The sequence below is a fragment of the Bactrocera neohumeralis genome, chromosome 6, assembly GCF_024586455.1.
Source record: "Bactrocera neohumeralis isolate Rockhampton chromosome 6, APGP_CSIRO_Bneo_wtdbg2-racon-allhic-juicebox.fasta_v2, whole genome shotgun sequence".
In the NCBI taxonomy this organism is placed as follows: Eukaryota; Metazoa; Arthropoda; class Insecta; order Diptera; family Tephritidae; genus Bactrocera; species Bactrocera neohumeralis.
The window spans coordinates 31,519,162-31,545,828 of record NC_065923.1 but is presented as its reverse complement, the minus strand read 5'-3'; the positions used below and the strand labels follow the sequence as shown (position 1 = coordinate 31,545,828).

The 26,667-nt window shown below is 35.7% G+C and overlaps 1 protein-coding gene across 1 annotated transcript in view; it reads left to right on the top strand.

Annotated features, from left to right (window-relative positions):
- LOC126761102 (probable WRKY transcription factor protein 1) overlaps nucleotides 1-26,667 on the top strand; it is a 99,172-nt gene that overhangs the window by 60,387 nt on the left and 12,118 nt on the right. The window contains exon 2 of the mRNA XM_050477047.1: nucleotides 23,950-24,234. Within this exon, the coding sequence (XP_050333004.1) occupies nucleotides 23,950-24,234 (285 nt within the window). The remainder of the gene's footprint in view (nucleotides 1-23,949; nucleotides 24,235-26,667) is intronic.

Here is a 26,667-nt window from a genome sequence, read left to right as displayed (position 1 = left end):
TGTTCTGTTGGTATTTTTATACCCAAATATTCGTGAATGATGTGAAATGTTCAGTTGGTATCCTTAGAGTGTCTGCTATCTCGTACAACTTCACTTTTCGTCCGCAGCAACCTCTTTTAGGCGTCCTCTGCATACCAAACCTTAATAATTGATTTTCCTGGAGGCAGTGTTCGAAAACTCGTCATTAAGGCAAAAATGTGCTACAACTGTTTTTATCTCTTCTAAAAGCAATATTTTATCAACATGTCAAACTACTTTTGATCCATTTTTTCACAATAACAAAAGTAGCTTTACTCAAACTAATATGTAGTATAGCAATTCACAAACTAATTTTCAAACGACTGTCGATCTTTTTCATCAAATTTTCCATTAAAAAACTACCACCGAGTGTAACAATAAAAGAGTACAAGCTCAGAGCCTTCAAAGCACTCTGAACACGTCGGACAATTCAGACTAATGTCGTGCTGGGATCTGTACAGGTAGCTTCTAAAGTACCCATGCCATCTTAGTATTTGGGTTAGTTGGAAATCCAGGTCCCCAAGTCGTCTGTCTATCGATCACAAATGGATGTCTGGTATAAGTCTGTGGCTCCACCGTCTTTTGGCCGAGGTTTGCCCTACCTGCGGTCATTTTATAAGGCTTTTTACTCTCTTTTACCTTTTAGCTCTTATAGACAGCTCTGATAACTTATATACCCGCGCCTATTCGTCACCCTGGATATCAATGCGCATCATACTGGCTATTACTTCAGCAGCATCGCTTGATAGTGTTCGGAAAGCACTGATAACTCTTAGCGCCAACAGCCTGTGCACTGGATTTAATACGTAGCGCCATCTACATATGTACATATGTGTCAGGCCGGAGTCTTTTCATTTGGCCCTTACTTATTTTAGACTAAATTATTAGTTGCTGTAAAAATAATTGTTTCATTTTTTGTTGTCATGAAACATTTATCAGTCGTGTTCTGTCGGTGTGTCAAGTCCCAAATGGACAGGTTGCGAGCAGTGGCTTTTTGCAATGCATACATACATACATATATAGTATAATTGCTACCTACTATATCAGCATATAGACCTTAGTAGTGAGCATTTATGCTCCACAAAGTCATACATATGAGTGTGTATGTATATACATATGTAAATATGTTGTGCATATTTAAAATCCATGCGCTGCGAAGTGGAACCGATGATATCCGCCAGTTACGCGACACTTCATCCCATTGCATACGAAAATTAATTCGTTCGCGCACATGCCTGGGCGCCCCATCGTTCACTACATACACTAAATATAAGTATATATGTATATGCTGATAAACATATATGTTTTATATAGATATAAGCATACATATATTTTATTTTATTTTTTCAATATATTTGTAGTTGTAGTTAAGTATTTTTTTATATATTTTATGCATTGACTTGTTCGCCTTCACTGTCACTGCACTCACACACACACACATACGCTCATTTTTGGTTACAATTAACATTTTCAATTTTATTTCATTTTTTATAATTTTTTTTGTTGTAATTTTTATTATTTTTGTTGTTTTTTTCAAGCTTTTCCTTTTTATGTTTTACATGACATCAGTGATTTCATTTTTTTGCTTTTGTTGTTGTGTTTAAAAATAGTGCAAATACTGGAAAAATAAACATTGACAATTTCATTAAAAATAATTGCTTGCTACATGATGACGAAAAATTACAACAACAAAAGCCTTTATTTGCAACTCTGTGCCCATTTTTAGACAGCTCTAGGCAATTCTGCAGATTTTGTTTTACCCAGCAAATAACTAAATTTATGCCAAATATGGCAACCACTTGTGTCGGTTGCGCCGAGTTTATGTCAATTTCTCAATAATTAGCCAGTCAAGTTGCAAAGTCGCTTGCAAAAATGTTGCTAAACGGTGTCGTCTTCCACCAATCTTGTTGCTGCCTCTTCGCTTTTTTATGCTTCTTCTTTAATTTATGCTGTTTATTCTTCCCCCTCTACTTCTGCAACTCCGCCCTGTCGTTTAAAGCCAACAATAATATTGTCAGTCACTTCGTCCGTCAGTTAGTAGGTAATTTGTAGACTTTTCCTTTTATAGCTTTTGCTAACTGACAGACTAACTGACTGGCTCGCTGACCTTCATTTTCCTCATTTCAATTTGTTCAGCTTTTTAGCTACGCGCTTTTTTCTCCATACTAAACGTTTTTCCATTGTTCGGCAGTTAGCAAATAAATTAAAAAAAAAATTACAAAAAAAAATTAAAAAAATCAAAAAAGCAAACTAAAAATGTGGCAACATGTAATTTTGCTAAAGCATAGAAAAATGGACGTTTTCGCTGCTTACGTAACGCATGACGAAAAATATCATATGCAGGTAAGCAAGTTGCCAATAAATTTCCACCAACTACACAAGTGGCAAGTCAATAAAACACAAATTTTTTGTCATTTTGCAGTTTTGCCGCTGACCTCCGACTCCAAAAGTGGGCATTACCTGCCATAAATATTTATTTTATTTTTATGTTGCAAATTGCACGCATGCGTAAAGCCTCTACGTTGAGTTAAGCGCCCCTTATGTTGTTGTTGCAGCCATTTTGAAGTGGCAAATTTGTTGTAAACTCTTACATATGCTTATACATTCAAGTATTTATTGTTGTTGTTGCCTTTTCCATTGACAATGACCGACAAATGCACCTAATGAGCGATGGTCTGAAAGCAGCTTGAAGTGCTTTATGACGAGTGACGTAATAACTCGTTACACATTTATCGCTATTATGGCGCAGATCTTGACCGTTTGTTCAAAATGATTTATTTCACTTATTTGGCAAACTAGGCTTGCACTTAAATTTGGAAATGCTTCATTGAATACTTGTTCATTGAATACAACTATTTTAGTCTTACAGTGAAGGGATGTGAGTAGAGTGGGGTAAAAATTATGAAACACTGGTCTAAGTAGTCTTCAGTCCAACATAAGGAGGTCCTTTAGATAGTAGTACAAAATGCGATTTTTCCTCATATAAATATTGAGGTCTCTTAAGCGAAATGATTCCATCGATCTCAATGGGACTCTAGGTATTGCGGTTCAGATCTGACAAGCTCCCAGAGTTGTTCATAAAACAAGGATAAAGTTGAAATTTGAGTCTGAAAGCGACAGCAAGGAGGAAAGAATATATTCCAGGTTATAGCGTCTTTGAAGTAGTTGTGGCTATAATAAAGATGGTACTAGATATACTCCTCCCCTTCAGAGAGTTGAACATTTTCTTCAATAGTAGTGTCGTAATACTAGCCTTGACCACGCGGATTGAGCTTTCATGAATGGTCAAGGAGTATTTAGCCTCATTAATACTTGCAACAAGACTTTAATATAATCTTCTATCTGATGCCGCCTTAGCGGAATCTCTGAAAATTATAAAACTGTAGAAAGGGTACTCTTGTCCCAAAATCAGCAGACTTGGAATGAGCTTTTGGCTTCTAACATTGGACAGCTGGGCTTCGCTTGAACTAGGTTCGGACTGCAGAACAACCAGCTCTAATTCAAATGAAAGAAAAACATAAACAAGAAAAATCCCTTACAATACAATATTTACAATATTTGGTTTTTGATCGTTCAATTTCTGCAAACATATGCTATGCTGATCCGATCTGAACAATTTTTTCGGAGATTGCACTATACCGAATTTCGTGAAGATATGTATCCGAATGAAATGAAATGAAAAGCTTTCCATGCAAGCAGTTGTTCCGATCGTTCCGATATCGGCATTTCCGAGAAATGAGCAGCTTCTGCGGGAGAAAAAGAATTGTGCAAAATTGTAGATCAATATCTCAAAAACTGACAGATGGATATAACTAAATCAACTCAGCTCGTCATGCTTATCATTTATAAAGGGAAACCGAGGTTCCCTACTTTTTTAAAGAAAAAACACAGAAACTTCAAATTTAATGGGGAATGTTTATTTTCGAAAGAACATGCTTTGGCATTTACTTTTTGAAAATTATCTTTTTCAAATGTTGGCCGCGGTTGCATTTAAGGTGGTCCATCCATTGAGTCCAATTTTCGAAGACTCGTTCGAGCATTTTGGCTGGTAACTGGTGAATAATATCCTTTAACTTAACTTTAACTTTATACATCCCCACTAGAAAAAGTCTTACGGTGTATTATACACGATCTTGGTGGCCAATCGCACGGACCAAAACGCGAAATTAGCTGCTCAACGAAGTGTTCTCTCAACAAATCCATTGATTGATGCGATGTTTGGGAAGTTGCGCCGTTTTGTTGAAATCAAATGTCGCCCAGACTGCGAGCTTTAATTTCAGGCATCAAATAGTCGATTATCATGGTGCGATAATGGTCGCTATTGACGGTTACGTTTTCACCGGCATCAGTTTTGAAGAAATATGGACCGATGATTCTACCAGCCTAGAAACCACATCAAATCGTTTGTCTTTCTGGAAATGTCAGCTCTTGAATCTCTTCAGGTTATTCTTCTTCCAAATGTGGCAATTTCACTATTGAGTCAGAAATGGGATTTGTAGATTTCTGAGGATATCTTTCGTGTTCAAAGTTATGGCAAAAGAATAGCATTATCCAAGTGTGTTTTCCAAATGGAAGTTTTGGTATAACCTATTTGAAAATGTCTTATTTCCTTATTTTTTTTTAGCTAGATTTTTAATATATTTTACATAAAATAAGTAATATCTCAGCTTTTTGAAAATAATGATTTATTTTTTTTATTTTTACAGGTAAGCAAATCAGATGAATATTATACAAAAAAGGTAAAGTTCGTGATACTAAATTATATTTATACACATTTATTAATTTTAAAGATTTTTAAGTAAAATTCTAATTTTTGGTATAAGCAAAAAAGTGTTTTGGAAAGCATCAGAAAAGATCTGGGTGATTCACTATTGTGGCACCTGTCTAAATTACGATTTGCAGAAGTTTACTAGACTTATTATGATCGGAAAAAGTTTTATTGGCTGACAATACTAACATTTGATATAATATATACATCTTTCTATTACATTTACACGAATTTTGTATCAATCAATTCATTATCATCAATCCATTATTAATAAATTCAAACATTCTACAATCGAAATTGTTGTCCACACCATTAAAAATATATCAAGATAAATCAAGCTTTAACTAACTTAGACTTAAATTGACTTTTAATTTCAATACACTTGTTTTTGTATCAGCAAATATATAATCACTTGACTTATATATTATTAATTTACAATAGATACCCCTTCATTTAGCTCAATGCTTATGAATGCAAGCGAATGTTATATGTACATATATATTTAAGTGCCTCCGACGTATAATTAGTTAAATTCATTTAAGTGGCAAGGCTGTCAACGCTATGCTCCAGTAATTTTGTTAGTCGAATTGGAGTAAAGAGGTAAAATTTGAAATTGTATAAAACAGTCTGAAAAGCAACAGATAAAATTTACCAACTAAAGTTAGTTAGTAAACAAAAGCCACTAAAGAGCCAACTGTGGAAAAGCAGCGGCTATAAATCTAATACATTCTTACATACATACAACACATGTGCAGCCAAACAAAAGTGCATACAAACACAAGCATACATACATATGTAGGCATGTAGGAAAATGTATATGTGAGAATAGAATACAATAGACGCGCGAGCGCTGGTTGGTGCGCCTTGTAGGAAATGCTTACGGTTCACGGCATTCGAGTGAATAAGAGAGTAAATGTGTAGTATATGGAGTTTATTTCTGTTATATAGAGGGTTTACCAGTAAATAATGAACACGCACATATATTTTACATAAGTGCTTCTAACCAAACTTTACACTTTAAAATTATTTCTTATTATTTGTCAATTTCAGAATTTCTTAATTCTTTTTACTTCATGACAACCCCTTAAAGCAAAATTTAACAATTATAAATATTTTTTAGATTATTAAATTTAGCAATATCATATTTTAGTTTTTTTTCCAATTTTGAATCAACTACAAGTCACACGGGACCAACTATAGAGAAAACGATGTTTGAGGTAGCAGTTTATAGCCTAATTCGAACAATTTGATTAAGACGACAGTGAATGTGAAAGTCGATATCCACTGTTTCGACTATTCTCTGGTGTGTACGAGCGGATTGACGCATGAAACCATGCAGGTCTCGTTTAAACAAAGTCAAGCACTGCTGTGATCGGATCTCACAAGTACACTTCTTGTCCAGAGTGAACAAACATCGAAGCCCTAATGGCACAGCTTATTCATGCCCAGTATTCCAAACATTAGATGACCCACGCTGGCATTTGAGATATTTACTATCCCTACTAATTCGGCTACCGTGAGTCGATGCTAATACGAGATCGCGAAGCGATGTCACTAAATGCTCTGTAGTAGCTGTTTAATTGGCACCAGGGATCCCTTTCTCGCTTAAGAAAACTCTTTAAATTTTGAACCACTATGCCATATATTACTCGATTTTATTTTTTTAAATCTCCAGACTTTCAAGCAACCACAAGCGCTGAAAACAAAAACTAAATCCCGGTTCAGCTGAAATTTGTCTATGAGAATATTTTCTTCTTCTGCACCTGGTCTTTTCAACGGAAAGGAGGTTTTCCTCTCCCTCTGCTTCCACTGGCGAATATTACGTTGAATACTTTCAGAGCTGGGGAGGGGAGGTTTCACCTCTTACTTTAGCTCACCTTCAAAGGTATGGTTCTTTGGCTACCCTTGAGCCATATGTAAAAGAAAAGTATGGCGCTTAGAGAACTTCTAAGTACATATGGCTCCAGAGAATATACGATAGTAAATTTCTCTTGCGATTGGGACGTCTTGGGGACATGAAACTTATCAGACCACCGTCCATTGTACATATATTATTCTGGTTTAAGATCTTTACAACCTTTAATTACATATGGCTTTAACTAATGTTAAAGTAATAACTTTTCAGAACACGGAAGCCATTGTACATATAATTGTTTAAATTACAACCTTTAATTACAAACAGCTTTAACCTGTGTATGAAAAACTTTTCAGAACACGCCCGATAATTGTCCCAATTACAACAAACATACCTTTATATTATTTCCTCCCGCCAATCAAAGTAAACCAAATTCCTTCAGCTTGAGTATCCCTTTGATACAGATTCAAAAAAGGTTATTGGCCTAAACATCTTCTCACTAAATATTCCCTACAGGGTACACATTACCAAACACACCATAGCATGTGTGGCGTTTGTCCCTGGTTCCCATGGCTGCGCCAACAATTTGAGTTTGAATGCTTTGGTGCTGCATCTCGCTATTACCATAGTTTCCAAGTGTGTTTGGCATGAATGAGTTAACGCTCACTTGGCGCCCCTCAGCGCTATTCCACCTGTGGGTTATAGCACAAAACAGTGCCACAGTACGACCGGTGACGGTCGGTGGTGGTATTGGTGTTGGTATATCACTGTTACTCTTTACAATGCCTGTTGATCGTCAATGCTCGGCGCGCTGTGACTGGTTAATTATTTTCATTCCCTCATTCCCTAGTCAAGTTTTAAATGTGTGTTGTTGCAATCAGCCAAGAAGCAACAGGTACTCACTTAAATACCGATAAAAGTACAAAGAAGAATTGTTAGTGACTCAAGAGGGTCGGTCGGCCTAACCGTCTCTTGGCTGACTCCAGGTTTTGTAAGCTCTGCGGCGCTTTTTCACCAATGTTGTCAGTCTTGCTTAAGTTGATGTTGCTGGCAGCTAACCCTGCTGTGTTTACAGCTCATCCGCTTGGACCATTTGTTGGTGTGACGTTGATGAGTAGGCAGTTGTACTCTTGTTGTTGTTTGTTGGTAGTTGTTGTCATTGCATTACATGGTTAATGAAGATGTGATACAATGAAGTTGTGGCTAATGATGTAGAAGTTAAGTGTGTTTAACATGGTTGTACGTCTTTCTCTACAGGAAGCCAACAGTAATCACTGGGAATGAGCGCATTCAGGAAATAGTGTGTCTAACAAGCGAGTTGAAGTAAACAGTGCTTATCAAGCTAGACCTAAATACGTAATGACTTTACTACATTCGCTCAATCTATCAAAAGCTGAAGAGGTTATGTAACTTTATCGAGTTGTAACCAATGTATACTAATTGTTACATATTGGCCAAAAAGAAACTTATGATGGGCAAGATCTCTCTCTGAAAGTTATCTCCAGCTAGAAATATTTTTCGCGAAGAATCAATTACACCGTATTCAGACTTTGGTTTGAAAAACTGCGGATGGTTTATATTTTCGGAGGGTGAAACCACTGCCGTTATTCGCTTCTGAATTAAATACATACATGCGTGTTTCATAACTGTAACTATATAGATATGTACATCTACCCATAATAGATAATAATAAATCTCTCCTAACATCTTAGTCGAGCTTCCATTTACAAGATGCAAGATGCTCTCGCTGATTTTTCTGATAAATTGAGAGGCTGCCTTATGTTAATATGGAGTACTTTCATGCTTCGAAGATGTGGCAAAAATCACAGAACGATCTAGAATTATAATGGGTAGTTTTTCGTATTTTTTCAATAGACGTCGTTGCAGTCGTATATCTCCAGTGCTACCGATCACGTTGTGTCATGCCACATAATGTTGGAAAGGTGAGATTTTAAGCTTCATTAAATTCGGAGAAGTTGAAAAAAAGTTACAGCTGTTCAAAATTGAGTGAAAACAATGAAAAAATTCGTTACGTTTTGAAATTTTTGTATAAAAAAGGGAAGAATGCAACGCAAGCCACCAATGAAATTTGTGAAGTTTACGGAGGCGATGCTGTATCAGTTCGTGTAGCATAACAATGGTTCGCGCGCTTCCATTCTGGAAATTTCGAAATTTTGATTTACACTGATGGAATAATGTCTCTAGCGGAAAAAATAAATTAGAGTTTGATTAGAAATACGAAAAGACTTTTTCGACTACCCAATATTATACTAATAATAAATAATATATATATATAATAAATTTACTGATTGAATCGGTCCTCTAGTTGAACTCAATATCTAAACAGGCAAGACAGAGTTTTGAGCGAATGCTCGAATTTAAGAACTTTAGATTTACTTAAGTTGGCTGTGGTTTCTACATATTTGTTATGTCTATGTTTTAACGAAAACCATTTCGATCTGAAGAAACTTCAGTTCTCAAGCAATACATATCTGCATCCAAATCTTTGTTATTGCTGGATTTTTCAATAAAGTAGTACATCGAAGTCTGTACCGGCCGAAAACGTGAAATTATCTGGTCACCGAAGAGTTCTAAATAGTAGGTTATCATGGCGTGATAACGGTCGCCATTGACGATTTCGCTCTCACCGGTATCATTTTTGAAGAAATATGGACCGATGATTCCGCCGGCCACAGACCACACTAAACCGTTGTTTTTTTCGGGATGAAGTGGTAGTCTTCTTGAAACTTTTCAAGAGTCCATAGAGCAGAGCGATGTCGATTGGGGAGGTCGATCGGCATCAGTTCTTGCAGGCTGTATTTGGTACGCTTCTAATTTAAGATCTCTACGTTAAATGCGCGAAGTCGCCAAACAATACTGAACAAAAATAACATAACAGCTTGATACGACTCACGCGTTATCTGTCAAAAAAAGGCAATTGAAAGTAGTACATCTACTTGAATAACCCGTTATATTTAAAATCCTGATAAAAAAATATTATGGACTGTGCAACTGTATAGAGAATAAAGTTTTCAAAAAATTCTTTTTTTAAAAAAAATTTGTCAAGAAGAGATGAGGAGAGATTAAAGATAGATCAATATCGTCATGAGATAATCAGTCTGTGCTGAAGTTCTACTCTTAATTGTGGAGTATGTCATCTTGTTATTCAACAAACAAAAGGTACTAATAGATATGATGAAAACTAATGATTTTTATGGAAAAGGTTTTAAATGCGATATTCGGAGTTCGGCATTATCAAAGAGAAGCTTCGGGGAGTAGTATTGCCATAGAAATACATATACATATATAAGGTTTTTTTTCTTGTTTTCTTAAGTGTGGTTCACACGGCTTTAATTGTTCAATGATGATGCCGTTAACCTAAAACAGCCAAATGCGCTAATCGGCGTCAAATAAGCTGGCACTTTCCTAACAGTTCCGCAAAAATTTCATACCGTGCAAAATGAAAAATTTACGTAAATAAATTTCGTACAAGAGTTCGCCTAATTAAGTGGTGACATTTATTTAAACATTTTAATTAAATAAACAGTTTCTTTTTAACCCTAAACCTTTCTCCGACTTTCCCACACATTTCTCAGCAGTGATGAATGCAAAAATTTGTAAGCTCCTACCAGGTACTTTGAAAAGAAGAAGAAGAAAAAAGCCATCCGATCATTTGTTTGTGAAGTGTGTGCTCATTAAATGCAAGCTGATGACAAGCGAAGAAATGTCACTAAAAACCATAAACAACATAAGTTGCCTGTCATCAACACTGTCAACCGTAATCATAATCGCAACACTTAACAACAGCAGCAACACTACTTTCAAATAACTAAAGTTACAACAATAAAAACATTGAATTGTTAAAAAGACTTTCCGTCATAAACCACGAGTCTCTTTTGTATAAACTGACATACCTACATTAAATACTAAACAAAAATTATAAATAAAAATATGAAAAGAAACAAAATCCATTCAAAGAAAGTATACAATTGTAAATGATAAATTAAAGTCAACTGTAAGTATTAAAAAAATTTGAAGTTATGACATTTTTCGGTTGTTTAACTATTCAGACACACCCCAATATATTTTCAACCGTCTGTGTATATATAACCGAATTGATCTCTCAGGTTTTTCTCTCCAATAAGCAATAAGCCGAAGAGCCGATTTCGGCCCACTATAGCACACAGCTGCCGTACAAACTGTACGATCATAATCAAGCCCATGTTTGATAATCTTTTTTGTCTGACAAGATATCTTCTCGAAACAGTACCAGCACCAACAGTATATAACCGAAAACTGCTACAACATAATATAGTATATCTCAAAAGTTCCAAAATAAGTTTCAAGCTGTCGAAAACTTCTCCTAGAGTATACACCAAGCTAAAACCAACGCTGAAATCTAGATGTTATCTAATGTTGCTATAAAAACCTGATTTATCTTTAATCATTTAATTAAATAGATATTTACTGCGGTCCCATTTTTTAAAACTCTCGAAAAAATTGTGTTTATAACTAGGAAATTTAGCTGCATATTATTATTTATATTGGGTTATATTTGAACACCTTTTTTTCGTTTAATCACAGACAAAACGAAATTTTACTTTATTATAGTACCGACTTTTAATAAAAAATAAACATCTTTTATTACCGATATTCGGTAATATTTGAAAATTTTTTGTTTATTTCTTTTTTTTATCATAGAAATTTCAAGTTGTTTTAGTGCCAATTACGGTAAAAAATCAACATGCTTTATAACCGATTTTTGGTAATACGTGATTTATTTTATTTCTTTTACTCATAGACAAATCGAAATTTCAATGAATTAAAGTACCGATTTTCGGTAAAAAATCAACATATTTTAAATGAAATTTCAATTCATTTTAGTACCGATTTTCGGTAAAAAATCAACATCTTTTTTATCGATTTTCGGTAATATTTGAATATTATTATAATATTATTTTTTAATCATAGACAAACAGAAATTTCAAATTTCAATTTCAAATTTTCGCTAATATTTGGAAATGTTTATTTATTTATTATTTTTATTTTAATCATAACATACCGAATTTCCAATTTATTTCAGTACCGATTTTCGGTAAAAAAATCAATATCTATTTTACCGATTTTCAGGTAGTATTCTAACATTATTTATTCTACTCATAGGAAAATCGAAATTTCAATTTATTATAGCACTGATTTTGGAAGCAATTTATGGCGTTTCTCATTGTCTATTGCATAATCATTCGTTTCGATAATACTTAAAGTGTCTGTCTTTTGCTTGCCTAAGGACCACCCCTATTGCTGAGTATCTCCTAAATATGGTAAACTTCGCCTTATTGTCACCATTCAGATTCTTTACCATATGTACATAATTTAACCTAATATGGTATATTCTACCTTAGAGTTTTGATAGATGGTGGCGTAAACCTAAGAAGCCTAACAAGTGGAAGTAGAGCATTGATAAACTATACATCTCAACTTTTTTTTACTGATCTTTATCACCTTTATTCTTCATTTTATTTTCACTATAAATAGTCAATATCCTTTCTGAAGAGCTAGATGGTATCATACTTTTGGGTGTAACAGAAGTATTTACTTTGTTCCATATTCTCCTCTACTTCTACTTAACTCTACTAACTTACTGAAGTAACACATAATGGAATTGACCCTAACTAGCTTTCTTCATCATATTTTTAGAACTGCAAATGGTACTATACAGAGTAAATATAACGTATATCAAGTTTTACCTGAGTTTAAATATCAGTAGCACTTATTTACATTACACAGAGCTACATATTTAATACTTTTATAGCAAAAGAACTAGTTTGAAATAGAAATAGACGGCACAATTAAATTTTTGTGAGTTCTTTTTACTGAGACCTTAGAAATTTTATGCTTTAGATTCGCACTCACTATTTTATATAGCACATAAATAATGTGCATACTACATGCATATATACATCATATTCCTATGTGGTTTCTTAATTCGAGTCTGAACTGAAAGTGTCATTAAAATATTAGAAAAGTTGTGTGCTTAAAGTTTTTAGCCTTTACAAGCAAACAGCTATTGTAATGCGCTTTTTATGTGTACCTACTTAAAGTGTTTTAGTACGAGTAACCCGAATTGTCAAATGAAAGTAGATTCTTAAGTACTCTAATATGAATGAAACCATGGATACTAATATATTAGCCATTGCAATAAAATTCAAAAATTATTAACTTGAAAGATTTGAAATTAAAGTGTTTCAAGGTTTCACTTAAATACTTCCTCGCGATTCTTCACTGAATGCAATGCTTCTGTGCTATTCACTCAATTCCCAATTTTGACAAATGAAGAAGTATCTAATATACTTGCTACAGTCGTATTTCCCAAGGATTGGTATGAATTAGAGCAAGCCAGTAGCAAAAATGGATTCAAAATTAGTCTCTCGACGAATAATTATACGGGAATTTAAATATATCACGTGGGTTGCCTTTTTTTATAGAGTATATCGGCATTCAAGACCAAAAAAATACAACCAACCATTTGCTTGTAAATGCTTCGTGCGCGAGCAACTTTTGTTGGGATCTGCTAATCCCTTGTAGTCAACTGCGGTTTACTTTCGAGCTTATAGTATACTCGATGTCAAAGACATGTCTCGAAACGCCACTATAATATTTTTTAACATTTCTCTCGACCAATCGACTCCAGCTATTTTTGAGCAATTGGATTATGTGGGATCCAACGTGAACATTTTTTTTACAGTCAAATATTTATGCAATATTGAATGTGTACTAATCTCAGTAATGTCTATAGTTGTCTCAATTTTACGATAGATTACAAGACGATCTTGCTATCAGTTTGCGCACAGCATCAATAGTTTCCGGAACAACAACTGATTTCTAAGACATCGATTGATTTCGCCATACCTTCGATAAGCACTGGTCCTTGATGGAGCTTCATCGACAAAAATTTAATTAAGTTTATCAATGAATTGCCTACTTAGCAGCCATCTGTCAGTTAAGTTCTGGTCAATTTAACCAAGACTCCTTCTTTCCGTAAAGAACCTTTTTTTTAACCAGATCCAAATGGCTGCTAACCAGGCATTGAGAAAATATAAGAAATGTTAACATTTTTTAGGCATTTTTAAGTACAACAAGAAAAAACGTTAACTTCGGTTGCACCGAAGCTAATACTTTTTCACAGGTGCATTTTTTCGTAACTATGTGTTCAGTTTGTATGGAAGTATATCTATCAGTAATCCGTTCCAAACAATTTTTTAGAGATTACATTTTCCTTAAAAATAACAAATGCCAAATTTCGTGAATATATTTTGTCAAATGTTGAAAGTTGTTCATACAAAAACTATGATTCACATTTCAGTTTGAGACATATATATGACTTAAACCTTTATCTTACAATTTCTTCGGAGATTACATTGTTGTTTAAAAAATAACAAATGCCAAATTTCTTGAATATATTTGTCAAATTCTAATTTAAACTTATAACAAGAACTTGATTCCGATCGTTCAGCCACTGATGGCATACTATATCTATAGTTAACCAATCTTAGCAATTTCTTCGGAGATTACATTATTGGATTAGACAGTACACCTTGCCAAATTTCGTGAATATATCTTGTCAAATGTGAAAGTTGTCCATACAAGAACTTGATTCCGATCGTTCAGTTTGTATGGCAGCTATATGCTATAGTTAACCGATCTAAACAATTTCTTCGGAGATTACATTATTGCCTTAGAAAATAACATATGTCAAATTTCGTGAATATATCTTGTCAAATGTGAAAGTTTTCCATACAAGCATTTGATTCCGATCGTTCAGTTTGTATGGCAGCTATATGTTATAGTGGCCCGATATCGTCCGTTCCGACAAATGAGCAGCTTCTTGAAGAGAAGATGACGTTTGCAAAATTTCAAAACGATATCTTAAAAACTGAGAGACTAGTTCGTATATATACAGACAGACGGACAGACAGCAGACGGACATGGCTAAATCGACTCAGCTCGACATACTGATCATTTATATATATACTTTATTGAGGTCTCCGACGATTCCTTCTGGGTGTTACTCTTCGTGACAAACTTAATATACCCTGTTCAGGGTATAAAAAGCTATATATTCACATTTCAATTGAGACATAACTCGACTTAAACCTTTATGCTTTACAGCCACACCATTTCTTCATAGCTTTGTGTTTAAAAGAATAACTAAATATTTTCTATTTACTTAAATTAATTTTTAATATTCTAATTCATAAACTTATAACTAAAACACACGACATTCGCCACTGAGTGCGATCCAAAATCCCTTTACACAGGCACCCAGTCGTGCAATGATTCCACATATTCGTAGTTAGCTGGCTTCAATTCTTTCTTCACTATATGATGGCGTCTTTCCTCGTATTTCGTAGAAAACGCTCCGAGCAGCTCGGGATCGATATCCAGCCAAGGATCTGGCAAAACATACGCTTTTATGGGCGCTACCAAATACGCCAGTGTTGCCAGAAAAATTAAGAGCACAAATTTTACCGTCATTTCGGCGAATTTAGTCTGCAGTCCTGTGAATTGAATTAAGCAATTATAAGAATTTCAAAGATGTTATGATATATAGTACATACAAGTATATGAAAATTGATTTACGAGCGAAGCTAAACAACTCTTTCCAAATATTTGCACTCGATAAATTCAAATTCGAAAATGCACACCCTCTTTGTTTTGTCTGGTTTTCAAATAATCAATCACTTTGTTTTTTAATTGTGTGCATATAAGGTTCACGCATATCAGTCTAATCTTCACTTCAATTATTTATTTTGCGATTGTAAGATTTAAGAATTTTTCTAAGTACCGGTTTAGTATACACGTTAGTACTAATAGAAGCTTTCCACTTGCTTCATGAATGAAGGTAGAAAGTGAAATATTTTTATTATGTTTTTCAAAAACTCAGACAAAAATTTTATTTTTCATTTAGCGTCTATACTTTTTTATATATGTATTTGTCTACGTACATATTTTTACTTAAGATATTTACTTAACACAACTGCTAGGAAATTTTGTTACAATTGTCTGAGACTGTCCCAGCTGGAAATTTTTCAAGATCTTTTTTATGTTCTCAATATATTTTGACAAACGGTTTTAGAAAGATAAAGAGAGTTGTGTCGGGTTTTTAGATAAAAATTGGGTGTTTTGAGTAATCCTTTTTATTCGAGCGTGGAAAGTGCTCAACACTTGAGAAAACTAGGAATTAGATAGCGCATACGTTCCACTTTTGGATATGGTCTATTTTTCAACATTCTTCGGACACAAATGTCAGTTTTGTCAGGTATTATTTGCTTACAATCGAAAGCAAGATTTATAAGAGACTAAGGATTTCTTAATGTCTGGACGACTGCAAAGTGGAAAAATTATCGGAACACTGAAAAAGTTGTTATACTTACTATGAATATACTATATATAGTACATATAAATTTTTACCTATAGATTCCCTATACCTTTTGACACTGACAGATTTGACAAAATTCTGACGTCTTTAGGATAGCAACCTTCAAGCTACTGAAGTTACCAAACCAGCGCTGAAGAGTCGTAAACAATTGTTTACTCAAGTGGTTTCTCATACGCGTACAATGTCAATATTCTAAATGTCACGAACATTCGAATTTGAACCACTTTTACGTAAAAACCTTCGTTATTATTGTGTTTTCATATATTTACTTTCAAAACAGCTGTTTAAGTATACGCCTATTTTTGCTACAGCTGCAGTTCATTTAAGTAATACGCCGGTCTTAAAACTAAATAATAATAGTTTAGAATAAAAATAAACATTGTTAGTTGATGCTTTTTGAAAGTCAAGGTTTTAAAATATTTTTTGGAATTTGGTGAGAAGTAAAAGGCTGGGTAGATAGGTAAGTAGAGTGGATTACTGACAACGCACATAAACCTTTAGGAGACCCATTGTGAAACCAAAGGAACTAAAATATCCTCACTTCATTGTGTCTTCTCTGAAACACCCTGTGCTTCTGATGATTTTCAACAGAATAAAAAGATTTATTTGTATAATCTACGAAATGTCGTCAAGAAGCCCTTGGCCAACAGCTGACATTTTTTTCCTATACAAATTCGCTTGGCAAATGTTCTAGTCTTTTCTTCTTTTAACACCTGATAGCTTCTACAATAATCATTGTATGATGTACCTAATCTGCCAATCAGACAGTGCTCTCCAAGCACTCTTTCTCAAGTTCAAATGTTATTCCTTTTGAATTTAAATAGTCGAATTTTCCATTTGTGCCATATTTTCCTGGTTGTAAAGCAAGTTAGGGATTGACTTCACCGATACTCAGCTATATTTATAACACGTTCATCGAGTAGTCATATAGTATAAGTTCCTTCTTTTTCGGGTGGTGCGGGCTCTGACTAGTTCGTCTGCTTCACAGTTGCTATGGATATCGCTATACTCTGGAATCCATTGCCGGTCTGCTGAAAAGACACCACCTTCCATTCTACTATCTAGTTTGGACCCATCGGTATAGGTATTTACTCCTGTCTACCTCACCTCTTTTCCACTCATCTCTGAAAGAGATGGCAAATGGCAATATTGCGCAAATTTAAGTTTAATTCTAACGGGCTGGGAGGCAACAGAATCTCAAATAAAAACTTAAGAGAACCTTTATTTATTCGAATAGTTCCAGAAAATTGTAATTGTATATGTAAGTTCCATATATCGTTTTATGAGTTCGTTCGCAAAGAGGCAACGCAAAGCAAAGCGAAGTAACATGTAGGCCAACACCCAGCTTTATTCGAAAGTAACACGGAAAGCAAAAATGTATGTCAGAATGAACCATAACTAAGCAAAGCGAAAAGAATTGCATCTGAATCGGTCCTAACGATGTCAACATCTCACCTTCGAGCTAAGCATTTAACAATGCCGAGACAACCAATATCGAACTTGCTTGCGAAGAGTACTGAAGTACTGCGATAGTATATTTTCATATAAACTAAAACAATATCTTATGCACGGACTTAGTTAGCAACAATACTGTCCAGAGTTAGGCATAAGGTAATTTTTTAAGTTGCCGGACCTCTGCAGTATATTTCAAGTTGAGGTCTTTGATATTACAAAAGCAGTGAATCTGGCCTCTAATGCACCTGCAAGCAAATCCAGAGCAATTGAGGTAGTAACCTCGTATCGCATAGCGGCCATAAGTGTCATGGGAATCAGGGCAGCAGTGGAAAGTGTTGCCAGAAGTAAGCAACTTAACTTCTACTGGGTGCCAAGCCACAGAGGCGTCGAGGGCAATTAAATAGTGGACGAGATTGCCTAGAATGGTGTACGGCTAACATCTGAAAACATTATCAACATTGGGAAACCCAATCTCGAACTCGACAGAAGCATGGCAGAGAAAATCAAAACCCGATGGAACGAGCTGCCTGGGTGCAAAACTGCAAAAGTCATAAGGAAAACGGTCGAACGGAAGTACATAAAATTTCAATTGGCACTCAATAGAAGAAACTGTAGGAACATGATGAGAATACTAACTGGTCACAGTCTGGTGGCGACATACGCCCACAGGATGGACCTGATAGATCGAGAAGACTGCAGGAAATGTCTAGAGCAGGGCACCAGGGAAACAATAGTGCATCTCTTGTGCACTTGTCCCTTGGCAAGACAACGCTGTAAGCATCTAGGGTGCCCACGGGATGATACACTGGAGGAGGTATCGATAGTGAGGCCATTGAGTCTGTTAAAACTCGCGTCAAGCGCAGGCATCCTAAAGATGATTACTCCTCATGGATCTAGCAACTGAACTCATCTAATATCGCAAAGGACCAAACTGGTCTATGCGCGGCTCATTGGCCTACCAGATTAACCTAACCTAATCTAAACTCAACTAATTAGCAACAGAAGAGTTCATTAAGCCTTATTGGAGTGGAATTTCGCAATCAAACGCGCTCTGTATAATTTTTGAAGAAGAAAAAATAACAAATTTAATTATTCACAGCTTTTTATTTGAAATCACTGCAAATAATTTTAAGCTCATATATAACAAATTATTAATTAATTGTGACCCAGAAAGCAGTGATACCGAGCAGCTATAGTATATTGTTCTCTTCAATGCAGATTTGCTTTAAAAAAAAATCACGCATCATCATTAATTAATTATATATGATTATAAATAATGCGTATGTGTGTATGTATGTTGATAAATATGCGGCTTAATATCACAAAAAACTAGCTCAATGGTTCCATTCTTTCATACAAAACAAATTTTTGCTCAATTGTGCGACTGCCACGAAAAAAATATGTATTTATGAATCTTTATGCAAGTCAACATTTGTTGTTGACACACACACATATACTCATACGCACACACACACAGCGCGTCTGTCGGTTCGATTGTCTGAATTTTCTGTTGATGATGCGAAAGCAATTGGATCGCTTACTGCCGGGTTGTTACCGGCAATTGCGGCAGTAAATAGTCGACAACAAAACTAACAACAACAACAACGACAACAGAAATGTTGGTCATAATTTGTGCCAGAGCAATTTTTTCCAGCCGCAACCATTTTAAATTGTTAACAATGCAGAAATTTTGTTATGAGCGCAAGCAACATTTTCATTGTTTGGCCCAAGCATTTTTTTCGTTTTTGATCTGGTGTGCCAAATAAGTGCAACAAATAAGCGTATAACAATGACAATTGATGACACATCACTCAGTGGATAGGGGACGCGGAACAAACAGTGCGTGCAAATAAAATTTGCAATCGCATTTATTTTAAATGGCTCACGTAATGCCTTCGGAAGAGGATTCAGCGTGATTTTTGAGTAAGCCGCGAGCTCTGACTTTCATTGATAGTTTTGGTAGCTGAGTGCTTTTTGGAATAAGAAATTGTACACTTGAAATAAAAATGCTGGAAATTTAATTTTTTTGTGATAAACTATAACTTTGCTATAAAAACTTGAATATTAGATATGTATATGTATAATGTTTGTAAATTGATAGTGCTACAATCTGGCAACAACTCTATCAAAAGTTTTGCATTTTTAATGTGATTCATACTCAGAATGTTTTGACATATGAGCGCTATTTGTGTCGTTTACAGTAACTTAGAATAATCATCTCGGCAAAAATTGGAATTAAATTGCGAACATTTTCTGGGCATATTTTTTTTTAATTTTCGTCGTGGGTTAACTCAGCAACAGTACATCGATGTACACAACTCAATTTTTGACGATGAAGCTCCATCAAGGACCAAAGTTTAACGACTGTATGGAGAATTCAATAAAAGTCGTACCAAGACGAATTTCGTGAATATCGTCCAAAATCAGTTGCGGTTCCCGAAACTATTAATTATGTGACCAAACTGATATTTCAAGATCGTCTTGTGATCTATAATAAGATTCAGACAACTATAAGCTTTAGTGGGACCAGCATACTTTCAATTGAATGAACATTTTATTGTAAAAAAATATTATTCAGGTTAGATCCCTTCGGACATCCCACCAAACTGACGGGAATGGATATTAAGCGCCTGTGCAAATTTGTATTGGCCACTAAACGTTTTGCTAATTTATAAGTTTGAGCACAGGAGATTTTCTTTTCTATAGCTTCACATACTCGTATAGCAGTCCACATGCGATCTCTCTAGATCAGCCATTTAACCTAGCCTAATCGAACCTAACCTAACTTAACCCAACATAACCTAGATCCTCCACAATTTATCAATCGCTCAAAAAATGACACGTGTTGCCTCGAGAAACGCCCATGACATCGTGAAACTTGATGTATCGTGGACTTATGACCTCGAAAGTAAAAAGCAGTGTACTGTATGATCGTTTCAAAATGAGCCGAATCCTGCAAAAGGTATACGCCCAAAAGGACTTCCAGTCAAATTGTTTACTGTCTTTTTTTTTGGAAAAACTGGACATGTTACAACAATACCACTCGAATAGCAGTGAACAGTTAATTCTATGTGGCACAAACCATTTGTTTGCCAGTTGTCTTTCAAAAAATCGAGAAAATCAAACGCAAGGCGCTTGCTGAGTTCAAAACGAATGTTTTGGGGATTCCTCTATCAGAGTGGTAAAAATGCTTGAAAAATTGGTTCAAACGTATAAAAAAATGTACATATTTTAATGGAGAATATTTATAAGAACCATAAAACGATTTTCTAAGATTAATATTTACTTCTGTTCTCTAATCCCAGTATATGAGAGTCAAGTGCAATCTCTTGTCTGACTAATGCTCTGAAAGCTAAACGGCTTATCTTGAATTAGACATGAACCCTTAGCAACGTTCCAGGTAACAGAGATAAGCTCAGATGACGCCACTTTCGCAGAAGAAATTTTCACGTGTAATACAATAGTTAGGTTTCTCATAACCGCGTGAGAACGCGGATGAGTCCACGAATTTCTGCCTTTGAAACGGCAACTGCAGTGAAACCAAAGAGTGACTGAATGCTGTATAGTTATCCGATTGACGGTTTGCGTGATCGTAAGCATCTCAAAAGCAAGCTGTCGGCGCATTGGGTTCTGCGCTGAGTTACTTCAGGCAATAAATACAACAGGAGACTACTGCACAGTAGTGTTGACGCTGTTTAAGTGCAATCCGAAGGCGTGGTTTCGTCATTGTCGACGAAGCATGTATCCACTTGTTACACCAAAAGCCAGGAAACGATAAGAACAGTGGCTTCATGCGGTGAAACTACTTCGAAAAAAGCGAATACTTTCCTTTGTGATTTATATCGGCTCCCTGGATAAACTCAAAATATCACCCAAGCAGTGAGTCACAGGGCACTACTTTGCAAATAAAGCTGTTTTGACGCCGAGTTGCTGAAAAAACGGTTTTGATTTACGAAACCATCAACGCCTCTTCCACCATTATAACACCTAGCCTCACACCTCTGCCTACGCCATAGCCTAACTAAACGAATTAGTATGCGAACTACCCTCCAATCCATCGTATTCTCACACTATGCGACCTCTCCAAACTAAAACGATAAAGGCGGTTTAGAAATTTGAGTAGGAGGAAATTTTGAGGTTATCGAGGCCACGAAGTCCTACTTTGCAGACCTTGTGGACATTTGACACAAAGAAAAGTTTTAATTTTTTGAATAGCTTAAAAAGTAACCATCATCCAAGCATTATTCTATATGCTTTCATTGCAAATTTGCCAAAAAATTAGTTTGGCGTTGCCAACTAAATGAAATTTTTTCAACTTTTTGCAAAAGAAAGCTTAATAAACGGTTAAGTGAAAGTAAATAAGGAGCTAACAACTTTTGAAAATTTCGCACAAATTTGCACATTTTCTACATAAAAACAACTATATTTTTTATTTTTTACAGCAGCTATATTAGACTGTATGCTCTTTATTGTCATGCCACATTTAGCTGCAAAGTCAGCCAAAAATTAATCAGACAATTATTAACTTTCAAAAGCTATCAAACTAAGGGCATTAATTGTATGACAGCTAATGCGGATATTAAAATTTTTTGAAGTGTTACTAATACTAAAATTTGATATAAGAGTATGAGTGCGTATGTAGTTAATTTTGGCACTTAAATTTGGCCATTCATTAAAGTCGTTTTCACACTAGTTAACACTGCTCGCTGGTGGTGTGTGTGTGTGTTGGTCGGTTTATTTGATAATTCAAACAACATAATTCAGGCGCATACTTGCATTTATTAGCTCAATTATGTGGATGTATGTATTTAAATGTATATATATATATATATTGTATATATGTGTGTATATACCAAGACAGGCATTTCTTGTACAATAACTTTAATTTAACATTCCAACTGTAGCATAACATAATTAATGCTGGACACCACAATACGCTCGGTTCGAAAGACAAAAAACGATAAAAAAAACAACAATAAGAAAAAAATTACTTCAGCTGCACCGCAGTTTTAATACCCTTCACATAAGCTAAATATTCCGTGCAGGAAATTGATTTCGATGATTCAATTTGTATGGCAGCTATATGCTATAGTGGTCCAATCTGAACAATTTCATCAGAGATTATACCGTTATTAAAGACAATAATCCATGTCAAATTTTATGCCGATAACTTGTCAAATAAAAAAATTTTCCATACAAGGACTTGATTCCGATCGTTCAGTTTGTATGGCAGCTATATACTACAGTGGTCCGATCTGAACAATTTTTCCACTTTTTATAAATTTATTTTAGGCAATAATTTATGCCAAATTTCGTGATGAAGACAACTTATCAAATAAAAAAGTTTTCTATACAAGCACTTGAATTCCGATCGTTCAATTTGTATGGCAGCTATATACTACAGTGGTCCGATCTGAACAATTTTTCCACTTTTTATATATTTATTTTAGGCAATAATTTATGTCATGATGATACATTGCCAAATAAAAAAGTTTTTCTACAAGACTTGATTCCAATCGTTCAATTTTTCTATATCTACAGTGGTCCGATTGAACAATTTTTCCACTTTTTATAAATTTATTTTAGGCAATAATTTATGCCAAATTTCGTGATGATATATCGTCAAATAAAAAAGTTTTCCATACAAGCACTTGATTCCGATCGTTCAATTTGTATGGCAGCTATATGCTATTGTGGTCCGATCTGAACAGTTTCTTCAGTGATTATGCCGTTACTTTAGATAATAACCCATGCTGAATATTGTGTTGATATATTGTTAAATAAAAAAGTTTTCCATACAAGGACTTGCTTTTGATCGATCAGTTGGTATAGCAGCCATATGCTGTAGTGGTCCGATATCGACGCTTCCGACAAATGAGCAGTTTTTTGAGGAGAAAAGAACGCATGCGAAGTTTCAGATCGATATCTCACAAACTGATAGACTATATACATCCAAATGGACAAGGCTAAACCCACACCGTCATGCACTTTATAGGATCTTAGTATACCCTGTTCAGGGTATAAAAAACATTTTCATTAAAAGTTAAACCACTTTTATATCAGCTACACGTGAGCTTAACTTCACAAATTTAAATGTGTATGTATGTGCGAGTATTTGTGTGTGTTTTGGCATTAGCGAACGAGTTTTCTGCATTCAAGTGGCACAACTTATTGCCACAACGCTTTTAATTTGTAGAGGAAGTGTGTCGGAAATGCTTAAAAAACTTGTTGTTGCAACACACATAAACATATATATACATATAAACACTCACTTGGCAGCGCAGAAAAACCTACGCATGCGCACATTTATTTGCATGCCACTGGCAGGCTTTTCACACATTGCACGTTTTTTACTAAAACAAAAACAAATAAAACTTATTTCATTTTATTTCGTTTCCCTTCTTGTTTTTGCAGGATGACAATCTCATGTTCGCTGTTGAGGATGAAGATGACATTAACAATGTCGACGATGGTGGTAATGCCGCCGCCATATCGAAACCACCTGTGGCTGCCACACGTTCAACGCTAACGGCTCATTATGCAGCTGGCGCAAAGCCGCCAGTTGCCGCGCGCACCACACCCGCCGCCTGCATCGAACAGCGCCTGCCCGCCTTTAAGGCACACAGCGACAACACGGCCAATGTGCAGGTGGTGTTGTTGCAAAATCAAGTGGACACACTACAATGGCAATTGAAGCAGGTAAGCTTGTTTACATAAAATAGTTGTAACTCAATTGAATTCGGAAATTTGGTTGCAATGACGACTTGATGCCTCACAGTGATAATTGTGTACTTTTTTCTGCTAAAAACAAGGAAGAGTGATTTGAAATTAAAAAAAAATTGGCACGGTCTTTACCTCTAATAGGTTTAGACCCCAGCTACCGAAAATGTGTACCCAAGTGGCAATGGCTGACTTTTCTCCGAATAAATCAGCCACTCTGTGGGACATATTACAGGAATTCATAGAAAGTATTTTTCTGATAATAATATACAATTATGTTCAAAATGAATAAAATCGGTTTAACCTTCTGCTTCTTCTTCTTCTTCTGTACTGACGTAGGTACCGCCGAGTTAACAACAGCGCCTCAGTCGTTTTTTCTTTTCTCAATTGTAGCCAATTCGAGATACCATGTGCAGCTAGGTCCTTCTCCACCTGATCTCTCCAACGGAGGTGAGTTCTTCCTCTTCCTCTGCTTCCCCCGGCGGATACTGCGTCGAAAAGTGCCGAGCTGGAGTGTATTCATTCATTCGAACGGCATGACCTGACCAGGTCTCTCTTAATTCACAGAACTCTGTCAATGTCATCGTATAACTCGTACAGCTCATCGTTCCATCGAATGCGGTATTCGCCGTTACCAATGCCCAAAGGACCACTTAACTTCCGAAAACTCGTAACGGCGACATATCAGATGTTGTCATCGTCCATGTCTCTGCTCATGTAGCAGGACGGGGATGATGAGTGACTTGTAGAATTTGATCCTTTTTCGTCGAGAGAGGACTCTACTTCGCAATTGCCTACTTAGTCCAAAGTAGCACCTGTTGGTAAGAGATATTCTGCGTTGGATTTCGAGGCTGATGTTGTTGTTGGTGTTAATGCTGGTCTCAAGATAGACGAAATTATCTACGACTTCGACTGTCAATAGTGACGTGGGAGCCAAATCGTAACGTCGACGACTGTTTGTTTGATGACAGGCGGTATTTCGTCTTGCGCTCGTTTACTACTATGTACTTGCTTCGCTTCCTTATCCAGTCTGTAGAAAGCAGAACTAACGACGCCGTTGTCGAGGCCAATGATATCGGCATACGCCAACAGCTGTACACTCTTATAGAAAATTGTACCTGCTCGATTAAGCTCTGCAGCTCGAACTATTTTCTCCAGCAGCAGATTGAAGAAGTCGCACGATAGTGAGTCGCCTTGTCTGATCCTGACGGAGCTTTTGGTATGGCTCAACATCAATTTACTCAGACGTATAAGTTTTCCAGCATAAAGGCAGCTCCTTTTCATACTGTCAAAATCAGCTTTTAAATCGACGAGAAGGTGGCGTGTGTCGATCCTTTTTTCACGGGTCTTTTCTAAGATTTGGTGAATATCTGGCCAGTTGTTGATTTTCCAAGCCTGAAGCCACACTGTCAATTTGCGTGGACGCAAATCAGCGATATGTTGAAGAACTTTGCTTTGATGCGGATTGTGGCTAGACGTTCATCCGCGACGGAGTAACTCTCGTATCATGAATCCCATACCGAATTTCCGCTCCTTTATGTGACCCACTGTAATAAATGACATAAGGACCTATTCATCTCAGTCCTTGTTCCATCCATCGCACTTCTAGAACGATGGTGATGACAATCTTTACTCTTACGAAGACATCAACCAGCTGGGCAGCGGCACCTTCCCAATTAAGACACCAGACATTCCAGGTACATGCCCTTACATCGTAATCCTTAATGCGTTTGCCGTGGTTGTCATCAGAGACCCCCCTCTCATCCGAGGCTGTTGATTTCTTTTTTTTGGCGGTTTTTACGTAGCGGATCCAATAGCCAGCGCACAAAATAAAAGTGTTCTGGAAAAATCCTAATAGCATCATATACATATATTTCTAGTTTCAATTATAATTTGTTATTCTGATAGTATATTGTACTCAGTTGCTACCTGTACATACATACAGATTATCATACTTAAAAATATTTGTAATATACTTTATAAATTAGTCAACTGTGTTTTTCAAAATGTATCAATAAGCACTCAACACATAAATATTCTTTTTAAGGGTCAGTATTTTTCATCGTAAAGTCTTAAAGTTTTCATCGTAAAGTGCTTAAGTCGCTAAAAATCAAAAGACTTAAGCGAGCAACTCGATCATTCACATTCCCTAAGCACGTATTCCAACAAATTACATTAATTGATTGATTTCACACAAGCCCCAGGAGTAATTTGCGCAATTATAATAACTTCCCAGATATCGCTTATAAATATACACAGTTACGAGAGTATCACTAATACCAATATTGTATAATTGAAACCGCCACAGTGTGCGCGTACAACTCAATTCTTAAGTTATATAAGACAACCAATTGCCGCGTGTAAAAAGTTCTGTTCAAATTATTATTTCCGTTCTCATGCTTTTTAATGATA